Raw genomic sequence first — 24,908 nt, 5'->3', positions numbered from 1 at the left:
CATAATGTAGGAAAAGCATACATAGGGCTGCCCCCCCAATCCACCTTCAAAACCCAAGTGACTCTATGCAGGGGTGCCAACTTGGATAAAATATGGGGAGATAAGTTTCACCCCACATAATTGATCACGTAACACAGCAGAACCCACCATTTGAATGGCAATGCCCATGGACTTGGGGGGGCTGGAACCCTCAAATATTTTATTGGGGGGGGCGAAGGGACCTCGGCCCCTAGGAATTGGCTCCTATGACTCTGGAAGTCCTGCATTTGAATTCAAATGTATTTTAAAAGCTGCAGAGTCTTGGGGGGGGGCTTTTACAATAAGATCAGCAATTTTAAAAAAATGCATCTTAAGACTAATTGGAAGTAGGTTTCATTCATTTTATAGGCGTTTGCATTTAAATAAACACGCCTTAAGAATTGACCACAAAGCAAAAACCTATCTCTGGTCCTTTTAGCCTAAAATGAATAGTGTTTTAATTTTCTTCAAACTATTCAACTAATAGCTGCAATGTTCAAAATTCTGCTATCCTGACCCTGCCGTAATGACTCTCATGTAGATTTCACACAAACACAAACCCCGAGACCATGGGCTCCCCCCTCAGCTGCTGCCTTCGTTCATATTACACATAGTTGCTATCTAACCCTTATAAAGAAGTAGTATTGGGGGGTGAGCTCTCTTTTCTCCCCCTCTTAAGTGGAAGCCCCTAAGCCATCACTTCCCATTCAGTCTTAACATATGTCAAAATAAGCAGACTGATATACTTACTGAGTTCTTTTTATTTCAGCGTTTGCAATTGCACTGATTAAAGGCACAATTTTGCCATAGTGTAAGAAGAGTCGAACCAGGGGTATGGCTGCCTCCTGCTTTTCCCTGCAGACTTCGCCCAGTATATGGGCAGTAGATGCTGAAACAGGCTAAACACGGAAAGAAATAAAAGCTTCTGAAGACTGTATCCCTCTAGAGAATTAACCCACTTTTTATTGATTCAAGCCAGGCTCCTGATAGATTTGCTGCAGTGTTCACTTAACATAGATGCCTATGAGGCACTTACCAAGGGTTGGTTGTGTGATTTAATCACAAGAGGGCAGTAAAATGAAAACTCTTAAAAACTTGGAGACACTTTAACTGTGGTGAAATTTGCTCCAAGGAGGGAAGCCTCCATAGGAAGCTAAAGTGTATTCCAGAATCCAGTATCTCTTAACTATGGTTAGCAAGGAGGTAGGGGACACTGTCCCCTATGGTTGTAGTAAAATGTCAAGTATTTGTGAAGGATAAAGATAGAACAGGGCTAAGCTGCAAGCAAAAATTTACCTCAACATCTGCAGATTTGAATAAGAGGTCTCGAAGAGGGCTGTAATAATCTGAAGGGAAAACATGGTCTTCTGTGTAAACCACATTTAACCTCAAGGAACCCAGGTCATCAGGTTTCAGTGACTTGTTTCCATTATCTCTGGGTTGCAGAAAATACCTAACAGATGGGAGAAAAACACATAGAACATGGTTTTTTAGAGGGTTTTTTTTTTAAAAGAGATGTCAAACAAATGTCATGTCACACGTAGGGCAGGGTGATATCTGGCTTTTGACATCGTGATATATCACCAGCTAACCATCACAATGTAGCAGTATATCACGATGTCTGGAATAAGGAGGGGTGGCTGGGCTAGGGAGGGAGGGAGGAAGCAGGCAGCCTGCTTGTTCCAGCGAAGGTAAGTGGGCGACCAGTTTCTTGGGCACCCTCTGCTGAGGGAGGGAGTCGGTGCGCATCGAATGTCCTTGCAAGGCACAAGCATCGCTCAGAAGTGAAATGAACTATGTTGGCCGCAGCTGGGGACTGAACAATTTATTGCCAGCTCAAAAATTCTGAAACAGTTATCACAATCTGAACTTCAGACTGGTTTCAGATGATGCACTGAAAAATCGCCCAGCTCTAGTCATGTGATAGCTGGGCAACCACTATATTGAAACTGGGTAGCTATGATGGGGTCAATGGCAGTAGTAGTAGTTATAATAATAATCATCATCAGATCAACAAGGTATTTTTTGAGATAAGCAGTATTTAAATTTATAGTACTGTAATGATAAAAAGTATGGGGAAGGAAGCAAAGAATAAGGCATATTTATGAAGTACCATGCTTCATAAGAGCTGGACTGCCGGAGAAATTTCAAAGGTAGCCTTAGTTCCCCAAGAAATTCATCTCCAAACTTCAAGTTGCTTGCATTCCAAAGGTCAACTCTGTAACATAACCAGAGAGAGGGAGAGAATATGAAATAGGAAATGTTTGTCTGTGTCTTTACTACTTTCATCTCCCCGTCCCCCGCCCAAACCTATCACTGAGACAGAAAATTATATCTTTTAAAGTTCAAAATAGTCTGTGTTGCTGTAGGATCATTTGGTGAAGGAGGAATTGATAGCACGGTGTATTCACAGAATTTGTATGCACAGATGCAGACAGTGAAATGGATCAGATATTGCAGCAAATTGCATTTGCAGTATTTCATTTTACCATTTTATAATGATTGATTTGCTACACACCTGTATGTCTGTAGTAAGTTTTGTTAACCCTGAATTTTCTATATTTATATACTTACTGAATATTTATTGGGGGGGACTGGGCTTTATTTGTCTTGGGCCATTATGGCAAAACACCTTGGGCTACATGGTAATATCTGTGGGCAAGGAAGGGTTGGAGACCCAGCACTGAACAGCTAAAAAAGATGCTTACATGGAAATTACAGTTTGATATCGACTCCTAAATCATAATGAAGATTGTCCTACTTCACACCTATCACAGCTAGAGAGAGTTTACACAAAGACGCACTAACAGGGCCGGATTTAGGTTTGATGAGGCCCTAAGCTACTGAAGGTACTGGGGCCCTTTATATGTCCAGCTGTCCTTTGTCAACAACAAATTGTCGCAGTTTTTTGTGTTGAATATAGGCTATATGGTAATTTATGGACCTAACAGGTATCTAAAGCCATTTGCACATAACAAAATATGTATTTTATCAAAGTAATTGTTGAAGTGAACTAGAATTAAGAAGAAGTACATTAATAGTGAAATACAATGTTTTAGGGGTTGTTTTTAAAAGTCTGGAACGGATTAATCCGTTTTGCATTACTTTCTATGGGAAAGTGCGCCTTGGTTTTGGAACACTTTGGTTTTAGAACAGACTTCCAGAATGGGTTAAGTTTGAGAACCAAGGTACTACTGTATATAGAAATGAGCAAACCAGTGATATTTTAGGGAGCAGGCTAGCAGCCGGGGCCCATTACTTACATCATAGGAGCCTACACAACACAAAACACTGTTGCTGTATGTAGGTTTTATTTTATTGGTTTTTTTATCTTATATTTTAGAAATGCACATCCAGGTTTTTTCCCCTTTACATTTGGGGGGGGGGGGCAAGAGAGTGGGGCCCCAAGCTATAGCTTGTTTAGCTTATACGTAAATCCGGCACTGGACACTAATATGATCCACACATAGACCAATTCCTGACAAAGATATGAGGGGGACTGGAGTCCTCTACTGAACAAAGTAACAAGAGAAATGCAAGTCTCTAATAATAATAAATAGACCGATTTAGGCACTTTTGGATGATTGGTAACTGCTGAATCCATTTGTAAATAATGAGCCATTCTGATCAGAAATGCTTATAGTATAAGGAGTCCTGTAATGCTCTGGTTTGCATACCACAGTAGGCCAAGCTATGATTTAACAGGATGTTAATGTGCTGGCTCCCAAACAGAAGCTTGTACCCACTATGCTCCTACCTTAGCTCAGGGTAGCTTAGTACATCATCTGGATTTGGGGTGTGGTTAAGGCTTCTCCTTCTTAACTATAATCTGTAGCCAACAACAAGCCTTTGTTTAGCATTACTGGCAGACATAGTCAGTGATATACTGATGGTCTCTTTCCAGTAGTTATATTTCTGTATGCTATAGCTTTTCTTCCGTCTACAAATGTTTTCTTTTTCAATCAAAAACACAGATTTTAAGGCTTAAGAACAAAACGGCAGCAAGCATATGAGAAGTGACAAGCATTCTTAAAGTATGCAACTGATTTGTTTTACGATGTGTAAATAAAACTGCGTAATAGGAGTTGGCTGCAATTAAAGGCTTAGTTTACTAACAGGGGAAAGAAAAAGAAATTCTTAAAAGGAAGTAATGTATTCAAAGAGTCACTAGAGCGCTCAGCTGAAAATAGCACAGGGTAGGCCAGTTCAGCAGAAAGAAACAGAAGGTTAAAAAATAAGTATACCACTAAAGCAGCTCAGCAGAACCCATTTGGCGTTTCACCCAGTAACCATTTTAGCACGAGGCAGCCAATGTATGATAAGAATGGTGGAAATCAAAGTTAAGAGTTTCCTCTCTTGCTAGGTGGGTTGAGAAATAAGGAAGCAACAGCAACTCTTTGCAATAGGTTTGCATTTTAAAGCGTGTTTGTACTGCATCCCTCTTAGGAGACCAACGTAGTTTGGGGAGCACTCCTGCTTTATCCTCCCAATCTCTGGTGTGGTTGGTTAGGATGAGTGAGAGAGACAGGCCCAAGTCCTCACTGTGAGCTTCACTGGTGTGGGTAGGGGAAGAGAGGGGTTTTAAAACCAGGTCTACCAGCACCTCTATATCCACTACACTACACTGCCAGTTTAGCTTTTATCTTCCCTTCTCAACATTATATTCTTAATGGCTTAACCTCCAGCCATTCACTTGTCATTTTGCTTGCTCTGCGCTGATCTCTGCTAGGAACCAAAAAGCTTTAAAAAAAAAAAAGGAATAGTAAGTTCAAAGCAAATCAACACTCAAGAGGAATCCAATCCACTGAATGAACATTTACAAAACAGAGCTTCTCATTATTTAAAGATAAAACAAACAAAAAATCAGGAGTTTGCTCTACCCCAAACAACTTCCAATCGGTTTCGTTATCTATTATCACTGAAGCACCATCTCATCATTTAATAAACCTCTATACAATACAATCTTTGTGCTCCCAACAAGACTCGGAACTGCTTTGTATTGTTCTTAGACACAATGAAAGAGTCTTTTCAGATTCTGTCATATAAAGATAATTGAAACAACCTTTATGGGGGGGAGGGGAAGCGGAACACACCCATCAAGCTCCAAAACAAAGAAACAACCTTTGTCGTGATGAAACTACTACCTGACTGGTTTTAACCAGTCGGTTCAGGTTCCAGTATTTTTTTGTGTGCTGGATCACCACAGCAATAGACAACGTGTTACCTCACATTTGGTACACAAATACTCTAGCAAGGGTCACCGGAAGCTGCAGTGACTACATTGTAGTTTGTCGACTGTAGTTGCTGCCCTTTTCATTCACCCACAATGCCTCTGGGCCACACATCCAACCTAGTATTCCTCTGCTCAGAGCCATTATGATGAACTAAAGACAGCAACAACTTCAGCGCCTCTTCCAGGTTTCTTCTCCCCTTGGTTTTGGGCGATAAAAGTAATATTTGTTTGTTTGCTTGCTTGCTTGAAGGGGTGGCAGCATCAGCCATGGTGGGTCTCCCTGTGGCCCTAGAACTTGGCTGGCCATGTTGTATGCTGACGCTGGGCTCAAACCCATACCATAATTTCAGAATACAATGAGCTCTGAAAATGCTCAATGCACAATGCCCAGGAAACAAAAGTAATAGTTATCTCAGAGAAGAAATACGAAAGAGAAATGAGTTCACATGACCTGTTTAAGGTCACGAAGAAGTGGAGACTGCTCACACTTTCTGCACAACCCTTATGGGGATGGGAGTGCCTTTGTTTGTGCATGCAATGAATTTACCTGATTTCCATCTTGTCAACTTCATCGGCATCTTCAATATCAAAATGAGATTTCTTGTTATAGCTGCAGGGTCTCGTAACCTAGTGCAGGTAAGAAATGTTAAGATAGTAGGATCTCATTAGTTAACAATAATCTCATTAAACAGTCACTATATATAGGGAAGCACAATCAGATTACACGCTGCACTAGTTTCACAGGTGTAAAGCCCCTATTGTTTCACCATATCCAAAAGCTTTTAGAATAGGTAATAAATTACTGAACATACATACTTAAGTATATCCCCCTTTCCAGTTTAAACCACATGTCCACCTTACTAAATATTCCCTTGAAAATCTGGCAGCAAGAAGAAGAAAGAGGAGTCCCGTGATCTCAGATCTACAACAATTTTATCATGATGATTGCTAAACCTCAAAATACAGTGTCCGTATTTTCATATCATAGACTTACTTCTTTAAACAAAAGGAAAAAGGAGAAGAGCTGACAATCTGATTTGGAAAATGGTTTCTAGGTCTATCTCTTCAGCTATTCACTTATTTTCAATGCAGTCCTATACATAACTACTCAAAAGAAAGCCACATTGGAGGTTCAATGGGCTTCTTCCCAGCTAAGTAGAGGTTTGTTAAGGATGTTGATGATTCATAACTTGCATTTGAGAAACCTGTGTTGGGTTTTAGTTATCACAGCATCCGTTTCTAAGTGCTCACAGACCGACTGCTAAATTATCTGCTCTACAACCTTTTCTGGTACCAATGCCCAGGTGCCACCCTTGAGAAACACAGGGCTTGTGGCAGAAACAAAGCCCTACCAGCACAAGAGCTTAGCTACTACCACTCTAGTGGATGCGGGTGGCGCTGTCATCTAAACCACTGAGCCTCTTGGGCTTGCTGATCGGAATGCTGGCGGTTCAAGTCCCCATGACGGGGTGAGCTCCCATTATTCTGTCCCAGCTTCTGCCAACCTAGCAGTTCGAAAGCACGAAAGTGCAAGTAGATAAACAGGTACCACTGCATTGGGAAGGTAAACAGTGTTTCTGTGCACTCTGCTTTCAATCACAGTGTTTTGTTGTGCCGGAAGCGGTTTAGTCATGCTGGCCACATGACCTGGAAAGCTGTCTGTGGACAAACGCTGGCTCCCTCGGCCTGAAAGTGAGATGAGCGCCGCAACCCCATAGTCGCCTTTGACTGGACTTAACCGCCCAGGCGTCCTTTACCTTTACTACCACCCTAATTTAAGTTTCAATCCCCCACCCATGTCTCTCCAGGATGGCATAAAATAGGTGTTCAAAAGGGAAAGGAATTGTTCCCATTAAACACATTAAAACTAAAGGTTAGCCTGGAAATCTTAATTGTGAGCCACTCTGAATGCAGTATCTTGTGGGAAAGTGGCAAATCTAACCTAAATTCTAAAAACCTTTAAATTTGTTGGATGTTTATTAGGGAGGGAAGATATTCAATATAGCTACCAAAAATCACCTGCTGTGATGACATCAGGATAAAAAGGGAGGGGAACAAGCTCACTATTGCACACATTAAACAAAATAAATACAGGTTGCCTTTGTTAAAAATGGAATGGAAACAAAAGGAGCAGGTTGTTTTTTACACCTAGATTACACCTGGAGTGTCAGAGTTTCTTTTTCTTACCTTATTGTTGAGGTAAAACATCTGGTGGAGGGGGGGCAAAGGACAGCAGAAAACAGTATCAGGGTAAATTGCTTGCCAGTTTACCCATAGGTCTTAGAGCCAGTCATTACAGGGGTTTCAAAGACAGCAATTTATCTGGTTTTTTGGGGTTTTTTTTTCCTTTTGTTGAATTTATCGTATTTGGGAGATAAGTTAGCCAAACCAATATTATCTGCAAATCTACATGCTGATACCTTGACTCTCTTGGATCGAGGTAAATATCCTAAAAGCTGTTTTTCTGATTTAACATAGATGTTATCTTCTGAATATACTAACAGCACACACTTCACAATGCACTTATAACAGTACACAGGCAGCTGCATGTGCAAAGCATAGGAGGAAACTGTTTTAACATTTGGGTTATCTATAGATCTTTCTCATAACATGATTGCAGCAACAAAAGCTTTGAGGTTTTCTGTTCTAACCAGAGGATGACACAGAAACTACCACTACAGTACCCCACCCAGCAATAACCACAGCTTAAACTGTACTTGTAAGCGAGATGTGAATATATTCAAAGGCTCCTCCCTGTTGTAAAACAGAAAAATGTTTCTATGGGTCAGAAGTGGTTCTTTCCCACACACAAAAGTAACTTTGCGATACATTTTTCTTTTTTAAACATATTACCAGAATGATTTAACTGATTATTATTTTTTAAATCGAAGAAGGTGAAATTACTGTTCCAAATACAAAGCTACACAAACAGACATTTAAAGGGTATTTCCCGCAAATTGTGAAAATAACGGGAAGTAGAAGCACGGGAAACAAGCAGTTCTAAATTATGTGTTTAACTTAAATGCACCTTGGAGCAACAGAGTACAGTAATTCAATATACCAAACTATGTCAGCATCATTATTGCACTGTTTTGTAAAACCTCTCCACAGCTACTTGCAAAATTAATTTCATTTTGGACACATCCACACTATTACAGAGGGCAGACTCTGAGTAAATTTGATTTAACTAGAGCTTTAAAAATTGGTCATAGCCTTACCAACTCAAGTCTTTGAGGCTGCAGACACAGCCATCCTTATGGCCTCAAGATAATTTGCTAGGATAGACTTTGATACGACCTTTCTTAGCTGCTGCCTCCTTGCGCCAAATACCAACTTGTCCATTCCCTCCACCATTTCTAGTTTTGAACACAGATGCCAAGACAAAAGCAGCTAGGCCCCGTTATCAACTCATGAGGCAGAAATGGATGGTAGGGGGAGCAACATGGAACCTTGGAGATCAGCAAAAAAAGAAGAAAAAAGCTGTACATGTTCCCAGTTGGGAAGAGGAATATGTGTGTTTGAAAAGCTAATAGAAGATATGAGGCACTGATTGTCAGACTGTGTCTCTCAAAAATTGCCGGTCGATCAGCTAAAAAATGCCACAACTGGCCCATAGTTCTGAGGAGGACAAAACACCCTTACCTCACGCTTTAGAGCTGTGTTTCCCAAGCTTTTTTTGGACTACAACTCCCATCATTCCTAGCTACCAGGACCAGTGGTCAGGGATGGTGGGAACTGTAGTCCAAAACCAGCTGGAGACCCAGGTTTGGGCAACACTGCTTTAGAGTCTAAAAAGTTAGCTCTGAGGCACAATAGATGATACGGGTGAAGGATGGAGAATCTGTGGACTTCCAGATGTTTTTGGACTCCAACAGCCCCAGCCATGATGATGGGAGCTGTAGGCCAGCAACATTTGGAAGGCATCAGATGCTTGGCCAAACGACTGGTTGTGGATGATGGGAGTTGTAGTCCAAAATATCTGAGGCCAAGAAGTTGGGGGAGGCTGGAACAGACAACAACACTAAGCTAGATTAATGATCTGACTCAGGACAAGACAACTTCGTGTCTGGTTAGCAGCTGCGTGCTACGCAATGTGGGGAGTTATTTAGACCTAATGCTAAAGCTTGCTTTACAACAAGCTCTTTTAGAACACAAATGCAGGGGGGAAACAGTACTGTGAACTTCATTCAGGGTTTGGGTTGAGGTTCTGTTCCAAGTTTGCATGTATTCCTACTGTGATCGCTACCAAGACAACAACAAACAAGTGGGTGGGAGTGGCAAAATTTTGAATGACGCTAGGCTTTGCCCTGCCTTCATTCATCTTTTTTTTTAACGTCCTATTACACAAAGTTCTAGGCATTTCCAGAGGAATGGGAGTGCTTTCTATTGAAGCGAAGAGAGAGCTTTTGTGTCACAGCATGTTGGCAAGCAACCAATACCTTCAGATTTTGAATGGCTTGTTGCTATTGCCTTTAAAGCTTTTTTACATTTCCTGTGAGACAGTCCTCCCACCATTGACCAAGAAACACAGGGTGGAGAGGCTATAAAACCACAGTCTAAAAAGCACTCACTTATCAGCACTAATTCAGAGCTTGGATGAGTGGTTCAGAAGGGCCAAGTTGCAGAGGGGGGATGGTATTGCTATGCAGAAGAACTCCATTCACCTGGAAAAGTGATGCATTTCTGCCTCAACAGACAGCTACCTCGGGCTCTGTTTCGAACACCCTCTAAAAGGTTGCAACTGGCCCAACATGCAACAGTGGCGACAGCTCAGTGCACACAGCATTGCAATTTATCACTCCTTCTTCTGCAATACTAACCTCAAAATAAAACACTTCATCGAACTGTGGGTTGTTTGTCTTCTTTTTAACTTTCGTCTTCTTGACATCTGATCTGCAGGAAAAAGTAAAAGGCAGAAAAAACGATTACCCAAAACACAGCCAGTTGTTTTGTACCTGTGAAGTCTGCTGCTTCACTTTAAAAGTACTTAACTCTGGGGCTGTTTGGATGTTGCATCTACCTTGACCTCTTGCACGGCAAGATTAAGAGCAGGGCCCCTGGGCTTGGTGTCCTCCCTTAAAGGTAAAGGGTAAAGGGATCCCTGACCACTAGGTCCAGTCGTGACCGACTCTGGGGTTGCGGCGCTCATCTCGCTTTATTGGCCGAGGGAGCCGGCGTACAGCTTCCGGGTCATGTGCCCAGCATGACTAAGCCGCTTCTGGCGAACCAGAACAGCACACGGAAATGCCGTTTACCTTCCCGCCGGAGCGGTACCTATTTATCTACTTGCACTTTGACGTGCTTTCGAACTGCTAGGTTGGCAGGAGCAGGGACTGAGCAATGGGAGCTCACCCCATCGTGGGGATTCGAACCGCCGACCTTCTGATTGGCAAGTCCTAGTCTCTGTGGTTTAACCCACAGCGCCACCCACATCCCTGGTCTCCTCCCTTACGGCCTGCTAAATGAGATGATGGGTATCCCATTGCTTTTTTGAATCAAAAGCAGCATTTTCATTTGATTAAACAATTTCTACATTTGGTTTTCCACTCTCCAGCTTGCAAAGTGGCTCACAACAATTAAAACAGCAGTCCAAACCATAACTCATAGAAATAGCTATAAAAAAATCTGTAGCATTCATTAAAAAAAAAGCAAAATATTTTAGAAGCAAGCAAAAGCAAACAGAGTAGGGAAACGTTACAGATTATCCATTAAAAGTCCTGATGAACCGGCATCTAAAGAGATCATAATGCCGATGCACAATAATAATAATAATTAACTTTCTATCCCACCCATTCTCCCAAAGGAGTTCAGGACAGCAGCCGCCTGAGTAGTAAAAAAAATACAATAAAAATTAAAACATGTTCTAAACACTTAAATGGGGAACTACCACCTCCAATATTCAGAGTAAGGAAGTGCCTGTATTTAAATAATTGCAGCACCTCCTGGTTTCTTTCCTACCTTAGTGAGGAGATCAAGGGAAGAAAGCTAAGATTAGCTCCCAGTCTCCCTGCACACAGAAAGAAATGGCAGATAGGGAAGGAGAGAGCTCTGAACAGGTCCTTGGTAGGACCAATGATGTACTACTCTCTCTTCCCATGATGGAGGAAGAACTCAAATGGAAGAAGAAAAGCAAAAGTGATACCTTGAGGAGCCTTAAAACAGTTCACCAAAAGGGTGAAGTTGTTAGCCCCATATATAAAGAATTAGCCTATGAAAATATTAAGTTACCAAAAATAAAAAGTAACACCCCACAAAGGTCAGTAGCAATTTGATGCTAACACACAGTACTTTAATAAGATCCTGGCTTCATTTTTAATTGTGATGCTTTTATACACCATCCCACTTCTGACACCAGTGTTACAAAAACTGGATGCCACCCCCAATCTCTGCCAAGATTCCAGGGGGTTTCAAATACTCAACCAGGGTCTATGGTTCCTGTGAGAATCAAGATGCAGCAGAGACCTTCATGCCTTTAGAAATACGGTTTAATTACACATATTTACACCTTTAGTCTACATGGAAGGAGTAATGCTCTTGTGACATGGTCATCGCAGGAGGGGCTTGTTCCCCACAGCAGAGCAGCACTGGAGTCCATTGCATCTCTCCCAGCCTCCCTTCAGGCAGCCTGCCCAAAATGGTTCCTTCTCCACTTCCTGGTACTACCCCCCCTAATTCCCCTGCTCCTAAAAACTAAGCCCCCTTTATTCATTTGCATTCTAATAATCAGTTCTTTTTGGTACTTTGACGTACGAATGGTTAATCCCCCCGGGGCATCACCTAACAAAGGAGTTCTCCTGACTTCATCAACATTTGTTGATTGAATAGGATTAAAGGCTGGTACACACTTAGGATGTGTACCAGAAATTTTGGACAAGAGAGAAATCATTCTAAACCAGAATAAACGACTAAGTACTAACCTGCCTGGTCCTGTTAAGGTAACAGTTGCATAAGGATCACACTGCCCATTCACAATGGGCAAGCCTTGGCATTCAAGAACTCTGAATAAAAGAAAGAAAATCATTACAGAGTACCAACACAAGATACCTGGAGATACAACAGAAGATGACTTTTTCAAGTCTTCCTTTTACTTCAAGAATACAGAATGACAAATCCAGCCAGCAAGGTTTTCCTCTCATACAGTCTGTGGGTTGTGAGATTTCTTTCTAAGTTAAATGCCACAAGCTGATATCAAGGATTTATGACAAATTACTGCTGATAGGGAGGGACAAAAGATGCATCAGTGGAGTTTTGTAAACAGCATTTAAAAACAAACACAGAGTTTACTCTTAAGACAGGGACAGATAACCTGTGGCCTTTCAGTTTTTGGAATACAGCTGCCATCTTATTTTTATTATTAACTTATCATTTGCAAATGTGATGGGTTGAAGGATACGCCTAGTCTACTACTGCCGAGAAAGGTAAAAAGATGAAGGAGAAGACAGAGAAAATTAAACATCACATGCATTGCATTCTCTTTTCACCTGTGCCAGAATACACTTCACCTTTTGCTGTGATATAATTTTCAGTTTACGTAGAAGAGATTTGTAATGTAAATTTACCCAACATTCACCCATAAACTTTTATTTGCAGCCAAAATAATCTGTCCACAGCAAAGCTATTCTGAAGTGCAGAGAAACGGCCCACACTCAGATGTTGTGGTAGTGATGAAAAGGAAGAGATGTGGAAAGACATCTGTGTGATCCACAACATGTGGGAGGCCTTTTTCTTTCTAAAAGAATAGTGGACTTCCCACTGCAGGTTGATAAGAAGACTTGCTGAAAAATTGAAGTGAATGGCATGGTGCCACTTATTTAATTGGCCAAAAGAAAAAAGAAAAATCATTTTTAGTATGTCATGTTATTTAACTGCAACACATCCATTAAGCTGCTGAAAATTGGACAACTGGTTTAATGTGCACAGTAGCTTTCTAATTAAAATGCTAATTGCAATTTCAACTTAAAAACCACAATGTTTACATGCTCTTCTGCATATTGAATTAGCCGTTTGTTTCATAGAAAAAGCTGAAGCATGCTACCTACAGCTGCCCAGGGAGATGTAGCCTCACAAAAATGTATGGTTTTTTTGTAGGTGAATGTTTGCCAGAACTAGCTTATTTCAACACAGTGGATTCTGCATATATCAGGTGTGGGCAACCAGTTGCTCTCCAGATGTTGGACTCCAACTTCCATCAGCCCCACCCAAGCATGGCCAGTGGTCAAGAACAGGGGCAGGCAACCTAAGGCCCAGGGGCCGGATGCGGCTCAATCACCTTCTCAATGGTCCAGGAATCAGCGTGTTTTTACATGAGTAGAATGTGTCATTTTATTTAAAATGCATCTCTGGGTTATTTGTGGGGCCTGCCTGGTGTTTTTACATGAGTAGAATGTGTGCTTTTATTTAAAATGTATCTCTGGGTTATTTGTGGGGCATAGGAATTCGTTCATTTTTTTCCAAATATAGTCCGGCCCACCACATGGTCTGAGGGGTGGTGGACCGGCCCACAGCTGAAAAAGGTTGCTGACCCCTGGTCAAGAATGATGGCAGCTGTAGACCATCAACATGTGGAGGGCACCACACTGGCCAGGCAAAAACATACCTCCTTTCCCAGGCCTTTGGCCAATTAAGCAATCTATGGCCTGAAGCTGAGGCTCCAATACTTTTCCCTGATGTTGGGAAAGATTAAGGGCACAAGGAGAAGGGGACAGCAGAGGACGAGATGGTTGGACAGTGTTCTCGAAGCTACCAGCATGAGTTTGACCAAACTGCGGGAGGCAGTGGAAGACAGGAGTGCCTGGCGTGCTCTGGTCCATGGGGTCACGAAGAGTTGGACACGACTAAACAACAACAAAATGGCCTTTTAAACTCTTTGCAAGGGGACTATTGTTTCTGTTTGCTCCTATGGTATGTATTTTTGCGTTTTTATACTGTAAGTTGCCCTGCGATCCTTGGATGAAAGGCACTATAGAAATTTAAGAAATAATAACAATAACTCTGACAAAATGCTTGATTAAAATAGACGTTTTTCAAACATCAATGTAGTACGCCACAGAAACAGGCTGTCTAGGGCTGCAGGACAGAAATTTACTGTATGTTTCGATGCATACACAACCTACCAAATATTACTGACAGTTAAGTGTTTGATCCCTGGTGGAAATGCAGGAACTCATCTTCTGTCGTAAAGCATGAAGCAGTCCTCAGAAATATGCTTTGACAACATGAAGCACCATCTGGGATGCTTAATAGATGGCAAACAAATAAAACTGTCAATCATAATATTGTCCTAGTCCATTAGTAGCTTAATTGTTTTATGAGCCAATTATAAAATGGCTCTAAGCTTTTTATTGTTATTTTTTATAAAGACCATTCAGAAAGTCTCTCCATTCCAGTTTGTTATTATAGAAGTCAGATTACATTTTCTTCACTGCAGATGTGTCAAGAATTTTAATGAACGCACGTGCACTAAACAGAGATGCTTTGAGCATAATGCTGATTTGGTGAACTTTTAAAAATACATACAGAACTAGCTGTAATGTATCTACTATGGAATCAGCTTCTGCTAGATTAATGCAGGTATTTTTGTTTTGCATGAGAGAACAATTCAAGAGCAGGAAAACAAAAAGAGATTTCTAACATTTAGAATGAAGAAGAAGGAAAAAAACTACAGGGAAAAGGCTGGTTTCTAAAACAGCCTCAGATCCAAGGAGAATGTGCTAAGGTATAATGTGAAGACCTCAGAATTCACACTGTTAGCTGAAATAAAAACACTGAGTGAAATAAGACACATATCACAGGAGAGTTGTGTAGGGTCATGATTTTTAACCCTGGTTAGGCTAGCAGACTATTAAAATATTGAAGAGATGGAGGGAAATTGGTCTGATGAAAGGCACTGGGGTTTCAGAGCGATAACAGCAGGAAATGCAGAGAGGAGAAAAGCAATTAAGAGACTTGGCTTTACTGTCATTTAATGAAATGTTGCTAATCCTTAACTCAGTTGTGGTGTTGAATTTGTTTTACAATTGTTGTTGTTTTTATTATTGTTTAGATTTGTTACCCAACCTTCCCCTTATATGATCATTGGGAGGATAGGAGGCTGAAGTATATTAATTAAACATAAGGAATAATCAGGATCTATTTCCTTATCCCAATTAAGGTGGAATTCACTTTCTATCTCAACCTTGCAGCCTTAGAGTTTCCCTTTTCTTCTCCTATACAATTCTAGTCATATTCAACATTGTGTTTAAATGATTGAATCAATCTAAAAAGACATATGTATATGTAGATAGATGATAGATAGATAGATAGATAGATAGATAGATAGATTAAAAGATCAAGAGAAGTACTTGACACTTCAGAAGCTTCATCAGTTGACCCCACTGGCTTATAAATGTTCTTCTGAATGGCTTGGTAACTCAGTTATAATTACCATATTTTTCTGTCTATAAGACGCCCCCATGTATGACAACCCCTATTTTTTGAGCCCAAAATTAAGAAATTAATATTTTAAACATCCCATGTGTAAGACGACCACCAATTCTAAACTTAAAAAATTGGGGGGGGGGATATAGTCTTCTACACGGAAAAATACAGTATTTGGTAAAAATGCTAGGAGTGTGAAATTTTCCAAGAGCTGATCCTTTCAAGATCCTCTCAAAAAATCTTAGCACAACACCAAAATATGAGCTCATGAGCTACGGCCTTCCAGCTCATCTTCCTAATATTCAGGGCTTTTTTCCCCAGCTGGAACTCACCGGAACTCAGTTCTAGCACCTCTCAGGTGGGCACCATTGCCATTCTAAGAGAACAAGGGACTCATCTATACTGTTGCGTTATAACGTTATAAATGCTTTAGAAATAAAGTGTGACACCAGGGGGCGCTGCACAGCAGTCAATGAAAAATTCCATTGAGAGATGTTAAACTTTTTCTTAGCATTGTTGTTTTTTCAGATCAGTGTAGATCCAGCCAAGGAAGGCATTCATGATAAGTTCCAACACCTCTTTTTCTAGAAAAATAGCACTGCTAATACCCAGTTTCCTCTGTGATAAACATGTTGCCTACTCTTGAATAATCCACAAGTTGGAGAACATCAAATAAAAACTGTATAAAGGTTTAATCCCAGTTGTGTGCATATAATTAAAAGTGAATAAGGAAAGCGGGGAATCAAAGGCTGTGCGTTGACTCCTCTGTAAATTCCAGCTAAAGGTCAGTTATTAAAACATCCCTGCTTCAGTGCATTAAGTATGAAATCCCACAATAAACCCCAAGTCCAACATTTTGATAACCAGTGAATGAATATGAGACCTTGGGACCTGCTATTGCTATTGCTCCATGGGACAGAGTCAGAAGCTCTCTGAAGCAAAACAGTGCATCACGTATTATATTGGAGAGAATGGGGTTGCAATATTCACTGAGATGGAAACACAGACAATTTGTGCTTGCCATATACCCCCCATCCCACCCCAGTTTAAAAAAAATGCTGAGATGGGGAAAATAAAAGAAAGAACTGGAAAAGGGAATGTTTACCGACCAAAAAAGATTAGTTGACCAAATTAATGGAGTACACGGAGATGGACAAGTTGACTGGGCAGATAAGAGATCAAACAAAACAGAAATTTTAAAAAGACTGGAACATATTCAAACAATATTTGAAAGACTATTATGGGGAAATTGAAATTTTGACTGGTTTAGAATAACTTCTGTAAGAAAAAAAATACTAAAATAGGAAAACAAACTCATAGACGTGTGAAGAGAGGCATTCAAATAAGTAAAACTGAGGACCCAAGTTTGAAGGGGAGGGAGGTCAAATATAAAAGGAATACAAATGAATCACGCGATTAAGCACAATTTTTTGTTTTTGTTTTCTTTATTATTATTTAGAAATACATGTTTAGCCATAAGAGAACTGAGATGTTATAATGTGAATCTATGAATATAAATTTTAAAAAAAACCCAGTAAAGATGATTGGGGGAATCAAGTCTGTAATCTTATGTACACTTGGGAGCAAACACTACAGAGACCACACACATGCGGTATCAAAGAAAAGAGTTTGCGGCTACTTTGCTCCTCTTCAGACCTTTTTGCTGCCACAGCAGCACTGAGCAAAGCCAAGATTCATCTTAGCGCATGTGTGGGAAGTACCGTATTTTTCGCTCTATAAGGCGCACCAGACCATAAGACACACCTAGTTTTTGGAGGAGGAAAACAAGGAAAAAAATATTCTGAATCCCAGAAGCCAGAACAGCAAGAGGGAACTGCCTTCTGGGATAGCCTCTTGCTGTCCTGGCTTATGGGATAGCCGAGCGCAGCTTCTCCCGGGGAGGGATGAAGGCTCCCCCTGCCCGGAAGAGGCTGCGCATGGCTAAGGCAGAAGACTCCCCCAAGAGCTGCGCTCCCTTTAAAGAGCTTGTGGAACGTGTGTGCGGCTCTTGGGGGCTTTTCCCCGAGGAGGGAGAAGGGCAGCCCTTCTCCCTCCTCGGGGAAAAGCCCCCAAGAGCCGCACACACACTCCACGTGGTTCTTTAAAGGGAGCTCTGAGCAGAGCCTCCCGCCTGCATTCGCTCCATAAGACGCACACACATTTCCCCTTACTTTTTAGGAGGGGAAAAGTGCGTCTTATAGAGCGAAAAATAGGGTATCTGGTCCACTGGGTGTTGCTGAACTACAATTTCCCATCACCTTGGCCACCAGCTGTTTCAAATGCACTGTCATCAGGACCCTGCTCTGAGGGCAGTCAGCACAAACATACGGTCTCAGGGCACACGTGTCAGGTTCCATTTGAATCAAGCTTCTTAGGGACAGATTGGTCTATCAACAGTTTTTTGTTTTGGTCATGGTAGAGCAATGGAATGGCTTCTCGTCCAGTGTGTCTGTAAATATCAGATGCTGGGGACAGACAAAAGGAGAAGGCCATTCACCAGTTTTGCAGATGCATTTGGCAGTGTTCATATATTTCACTTGTTAAGAGTACTAGACTGGATGGAGCTTTGGGTTTCACCACAAGTGGGGAACCAGATGCTGAACTACAACTCCCATCTTCCATGACCAGTGGCCATACTGGCTGGGACTAAACTGGGAATCTCACAACATCTGCAAGGCAACAGGTTCCCCATCCCTGGCCAGTGCCATCCAGGTTCTCCTTATGATTTTTATTTTAACAATTTCCACACCAATTTCCAGTACGTAAAGTGTTTTATACTTGAAAATTATCTTCAGGCAAGCTCTCGGGTTTATGCTTCAAAAAGTATTTAGGAAGAGCCTTTTATTAGGTAGCGTTGGAAATAGAAGGCAGGTCAACCACGTCTGTTTTAGGGCAAACCTTCCATCAACACTAATGCTTTTTCACCTCATAATCACTGTTGAAGTGAGATGTGTGCGGAAATATGTGGCATCTGTTAGAAGCCAGCGCTGCCTCAGGGCTCAAACAATAACAGCTTAACTATTTAGGCCAAAATGCATGTGCTGATTTGGAGACACAAGAGAGGGAGAGGGCAGGAGGTGACATTACTGTCTGCGAAAGCTGAAATCCTGCCTTTTGTTTTAACTCACTGCTAAGGCTTATGAAAACTGCTCTCACCTGTCGCAATATCACACTGAGTCCTGGAAGCGCTAACAGCATGTATGCAACAATTCAGTTGCTCAGTGATGTGTACTAGGAACGATGGAAGTTGCTGTGTAGCAAATCAGACTTGCTGACTCACCTTGCACAGTATTTTCTACAATGACTGCCAGTCACTCTCTAGGGGTTTCAGAAAGGGGCCTTTATTAGCACTACAGTGGTACCTCGGGTTAAGTACTTAATTCGTTCTGGAGGTCCTTTATTAACCTGAAACTGTTCTTAACCTGAAGCACTATTTCTGGGTTAGCGGAGTCTGTAACCTGAAGCGTATGTAACCTGAGGTACCACTGCACTTAAAAGAAGCTGGATTAAACCTGCAATCATCCGCATGCAAAACATTTGCTCTAACACTGAGCCATGGAACTTCTCCCCCCCCCCCCCCCAGAACTGTGTGCTAGAACACCAAAAGGTCAGAGACAGTTGTAAATGAAGGTCTGGGAAATGCACTAGAATCACAGAATTGTAGAGTTGGAAGGGACCCCAAGGGTCATCTAGTCCAACCCCATGCAATGCAGGAAAAATCAAAACTTGTGGGAGCTATTTGAGCATGTCTACGCTGCAGTTCATTCTGATGCCGGCTCATTCAAGTTTGCTTATCTTTGCTTCCCTTTCTTCCCAAATTGACTGGGGCTGCTGGGAGTCCACATCTGGAGAGCCGGAGGTTCCCCTCCCCACCCCCAGCTTTGCACTGCTGTGCTGAGGGGTCCTGTCTTGTTGTAGTTGCCTTTTAAAGCTTATCTTCCCTGGGCTCCCATTATCTCTCCTAGACTTTTACGCCCACGATATGAAGCAAAAGGGCCATTGAGCCACTTTACAGGCCATTCACTCCAGGAAAGGAATGCTCAAATCAGCTGAAGATCAAATAAAAGAACGGAAAGGCCCTCCACAGGAAAAGGAAGCTGCCCTGCAGTCTCATCTCTTTGTTCCTGACAGCTAGTGAGGAACTGAAAAATTGGCTGCTTGACACAGTCACTGATAAGAGCTCCCTAGTTCAGGATTCAAGGTATCTGTGGTGATCATCTCAGACATTTTTCCCTGCTTCAGATTCACAGAATATCTCATAACCCTGCCTAAGATATACTTTCAGCATAAAAAGGTATAGAAACAAACTGACTCGAAGTCTCACTGTAATGAATAGCAGCAGTACATTAGAACATCTGTGCTCTCGCACCCCTTCCGATCTGGCTCATACACAAAAAATCCCCAGTGAATGGTACCCAAGATTTCAAGGATGCATAAATATGGGTCTGAACAGAACCATCAACTCATTTTTGTCAGATTTCAAATGCTCATCATTAAAACAATGGGAACTAAACATAGCAGTTGGGGGGGAAAGGGGTGTGTGTAAGAGGAAAGAGCATTCGTGGCTCCATTCTTTTGTATTAAGGACGAGATTATCTTAATTTAAAGGTGTGACCTTATGATTATTCAAGTGTATAAGGTTAGCAACAATGTCATGCATTTTTCCTTGTACTTGGCCAATCAATCTGCTCACCAATCTGAATTACTACCTTGCAAATAAGTCCCAAAAACTTACTACCTCACAAAAATCTTGCCAGCTCATCGGCTGATACATGCTTATGCTATTCTCCACACATGGTGACCTTCAAGAAAAAGGGGGAGTGGTGGAAAACAGCCACTTTTCTACCAGTCATAAAAACTGCGTTGCCTGGTCACTAAAGAGAATGACTCACATTTGCTATAGATGACCAAGTAAAAATATCCTTACAAGCATCAATAGCTGTCAAAAACGCAAGGCAAAATTTTCATAGGCAAACCACTTTCTTGGGAAGACACAAAGCATATTGCTTGTTTTCAAACTATGGCAGTACTAATGGTCTTTGCATGCAGAAGGCAACACTCATTTTAAAATGAAATATTATGCATCCACTTTTTAAAACATGCAGTTAATAGATAGCCCAATTAACACTTTTGAGTTTAAATTGTCTGTGATTTAAAAAATATATATGTCTGTGATCGCAGTTATGGTCAATTTGTCCCATTTTCAACACTGCAGACAGGCTCTGTATGTCCTCAGTGTTTTTAAAGGTAGAGTAAATAAGGGGATGGCAACACTGGCAGTTAATATTCCTTTGCAATAGTGTTGTTTGTGCTAAGTTGCATCACTACTCATTTTATAGTGAAGTGTGTACATGTTAATATGACGGGTTCAAGGATATCTTCCATCTATTGCAGGTTGTAAAATCTGCATGGCATCTAGAATTGATGCGGGTAATTTAAGCTGACTTTTTAAAGTTTGTAAACTTAAAATATATCCCTGCAAAATATAATGTATGAAGAAAGTTCATGTACTGTACTCATGAGCAGCAGACAGGTTTTTCAAAGATGTCCTTTCCGCTAGCCCAAACTGTGATGGTCATGAAGTAGATGGTTTCTTGCCAGTTTCACAACAACCACCCCAGCAAGCACACCTCACACACACCACAACAATACCAGATCCCTGGCTGTCCAATCTTCCAACGCAGGCTGATTGTGCCCTGTAGCCTCGCTGTTGCTCGCTGTTGAAGCAAGCTGAAGCAAGCACTAAAGCCACAGAAGTCTAAAGGCATTAGCAAGTTCTCAGAGGTGGCTGAAGCAGCAGCTTGCAGATCCAACAAAGTAGACGAATGGAGATTGCCCTCCCCAGCCGCGCTGCAGTTTAAACGCCACGTGGCCATCCCCCGGCTAACCCAATTGGTCAGCCGGGGGACGTGACGCGGTGGCTGGGAGTCCTAATGACATGGGCAGCATCCTTCCGCCCACAGCCGGGTCACTGGGAGGTCCTGGGTCGCCGCCCACAATGCCGTCCCCCCCTCCATTTTCTGTGTGTTGCAATGGGCCTACTGTTCACAGAAAGACTAGATGAAAGCCCTATTGAGATCACAGAAGTAGTGTCTTCAGATTCGATATTCCTATTTATATTTTACATGCAATAAACTCGCATAAGTTCACAGTTGTTGTAATTAATATTACAAAATTCTGGATAAGGATCAGTACCAGTCTTACCGCGTAGCGAGCTTATGGCAAATGACCCCCGTGTCTGTTATGACTTCACTCAGCCTCAGTTCTAAGTGGACCTTGCCCTGGAATATAAAATAGCAAAGCATTATGGAAATTGCATATCATTAATGTAATTCTTAAAACAACCAGGCATTGTTAATTGTTACAAAGTAAGTTTCCCTCATGAGTCTCATGATATACACAGCATATATGGCTTGTGTTGGTGAGCAGAGGATATTGTGACAGCTATGCAGACAGGCACTCTGTGTTATTCCTTTATGGAGCATGCTATATTTGATTTACTGTATTAGTAGCAATTTCACAACTTTGCTGATCTGACGCAGATCCGTGTCTGGAATGAAGCAGAGTCTTCTTTCAATGCATTTGCCCCAGTCCAAATAATTGGCACATGGCCTGAGCACATGTAAACGCTACGCAGTAGATTGTAACTATAGAACCAGTCACAGTAATGGATTTTCAAAAGACCAATGTAACGATGAGTCAGAGGGAAAAGCAACTGGGCTTTTTTGGAAGGAAGAAAAATCAAAGGATGCCGTTTAAAGGATACCATTTATATGTCGAGATCTGTGTTCTAAGATTAGCAGAGAGCGAGATGATTTATTCTAGAAAAGGTTCAAGCTTGCTATTATAGTAGATAATAAAAATATGATTGCACTTGAAAAGACTGTTTCTGGAGACTCTAGAACATGGGTAGGCAAACTAAGGCCCGGGGGCGGATCCGGCCCAATCGCCTTCTAAATCTGGCCCTGGGAATCAGTGTGTTTTTACATGGGTAGAATGTGTCCTTTTATTTAAAATGCATCTCTGGGTTATTTGTGGGGCATAGGAATTCGCTCATCCCCCCCAAAAAAATATATACTCCGCCCCCCCATAAGATCTGAGGGACAGTGGACCGGCCCCCTGCTGAAAAAGTTAGCTGACCCCTGCTGTGGAAATTATTTCCCCTACAAATACAAACTAGGAAATATAAAATTTAAAAAGCTGCCATATGTCAAGTTCTCAAGGTCAACAACTACATGCACACACAGATGTGGGCTGAAATGATTCGGGTTCACCCAGAAAAAAATCAGTTAATGATAGAGTTGCCAGAAGCGCAAAACAGACGTTATTGAAAACTTATGATTGTAACTGAAAATGGCAGCCATGTGTCAAGTTTGCCATCCAAATTTACTGAACTGCATTAGATGATTATCATGCTTCCCCATCTCCTCCGATTGCCTATCACAAGGAGGAAGGATGGCGAAATGTATAATGGAGAGACTTCGTTCCCTAATGAGACATTGTATCAAGAGCAGAGGAAATTTGATACATGGCTATTTTTGGTAGCAAACCAAAAACATCCTTACCATAATGTATGGTTTTGAACCTCTGCGTTTCGTTCAAGCACAGATGCTGGCATGTTCATGTTGAGCAGAGAGTTTGAAACAAAGCTTTGCGCTTATGCAGTCCATTTCCATCACACAAAGTCTTTCACATACAACATCTTAGAAATCTATTCCACAGCCTTCTTAGGTAGGCAATCTTATCATTACAGATGCACAAATCACTCTGCTTCTTAATATGTTCACTCATAAGTCTGTTTCAGACTATTTCTGCAGCTACCTGTGCAATTCTTTTTTTAAAAAAGCCAAAAAAATATTTCTACATTGAAATTTGCATTTTAAGCGTATTTTCTCTCAAACTACACATTTCTGAACTTATTATTGTTTCTAACTGTATATTTTATTATAATGCACATTTCTAAACCTATTTTGATATCTATTTTGAGTTTAAGAACTGTGTTGGAATATTTGGAATGAGTGAAAGCTGGTGGAGAACCAAGTTCCATTCCACATGTTTGTTTGGGAGACATGGATCAAGTCAGTTGACCCTGGAACACACAAGGATTGAATTCCTCAAGCATCACTAATTATTAACTCCATATGGTGGGGAAGAGCTAGTGATTGTGCTTCCCCCCCAAGGTCACCTACAGCAGTGGCTCCCAATTAATTAACTACTGCAGAACCCCTGTTTTTCAAAAGCCAAGCCATGGACCCCCTACTTTTGAAAACATTGATATCACTGTGGTAGTGTTTTTTTTTTATGTGACTGGTGCCACAGAGCCCATGGATGGGTTAGGCAGTCACCCTGGACTTCGCGAACCACCATTTGGGAACCACTGACCTAAGGGGTATATGGCTAAGAATCTGAACTATGGTCTTTCAGGCTCACAGCAACTGCTTTTCACTTGCACTGTTACACATAATGTCAACATATACTCTCACATCCAGTGTTTCTCAAACTTGGGTCCCTAGCTGTTGTTGGACTACAACTCCCATCATCCCTAGCTAGCAGGACTAGTGGTCAAGGCTGATGGGAGTTGTAGTCCAACAACAGCCGAGGGCCCAAGTTTGAAAAACACTGCTCTAAGGGCCGTGCCTTGGGGTGGTGATTCCTTCTTGCAGCTTTCTAAATAGAATCAAGTGTATTTATGCAATAATAATACTCTTGAAGGCAACTGAAGTGCTATGGCATCACAAGAATATAATTATTCTTGAAATACTGAGTTACTTCCAGTTCCAGAACCCAGGTGTGGATTTACAGTACTTTAAAAGCATCCTTCTTGCAATAATATGCTTGGATGTGTTGTGCACTAAATGCTACTCCCGTGTAAATAGCATGCTCCTAACCATGTCAATTATGCCCTTAGGGAAAACACAAGGGACCATTAAATAATTTTCTCATGGGTGCTCTGATTCAAACTGCCTCCAGAGTACTAGAGAACAGCAGATTGCTTTGCAAATTTACTTCATAACCAGGTCATCCAAAAATGTTTACATTTATAAATGACAAGTGTATTTTTGGATTGATTGGCCCAATCTCAAGCACATATAGAGCTAGATAAACAGTCATCAGCTAGATGACAGTCACCAGAATCATATAAATGTATATGTGCTATAAGATAGTAAAGGGGAAAGAACTAAACAAAATTACATCTACAACACTTGAAGCAGAGTAAAATGTATCAAGTCAAAATTATTCA

At 41.3% G+C, this 24,908-nt stretch overlaps 1 protein-coding gene across 2 annotated transcripts in view; it reads right to left on the bottom strand.

Moving 5' to 3' along the window:
- The window catches only part of RASA3 (RAS p21 protein activator 3), a 147,716-nt gene that overhangs the window by 22,485 nt on the left and 100,323 nt on the right, over positions 1-24,908 (bottom strand). For both annotated transcript variants that reach the window (XM_053384310.1, XM_053384309.1), the window contains exons 5-11: positions 21,872-21,948; positions 12,169-12,249; positions 10,072-10,144; positions 5,799-5,878; positions 2,132-2,236; positions 1,315-1,471; positions 769-917 (exon numbers count right to left, since the gene is read on the bottom strand). In XM_053384310.1, the coding sequence (XP_053240285.1) occupies positions 769-917; positions 1,315-1,471; positions 2,132-2,236; positions 5,799-5,878; positions 10,072-10,144; positions 12,169-12,249; positions 21,872-21,948 (722 nt within the window). The remainder of the gene's footprint in view (positions 1-768; positions 918-1,314; positions 1,472-2,131; positions 2,237-5,798; positions 5,879-10,071; positions 10,145-12,168; positions 12,250-21,871; positions 21,949-24,908) is intronic.

This window comes from Podarcis raffonei, chromosome 4 (genome assembly GCF_027172205.1).
Source record: "Podarcis raffonei isolate rPodRaf1 chromosome 4, rPodRaf1.pri, whole genome shotgun sequence".
Lineage (NCBI taxonomy): Eukaryota > Metazoa > Chordata > Lepidosauria > Squamata > Lacertidae > Podarcis > Podarcis raffonei.
Note: the sequence above shows the minus strand (reverse complement) of the source record. Positions and strands in the feature narration are given on the sequence as shown.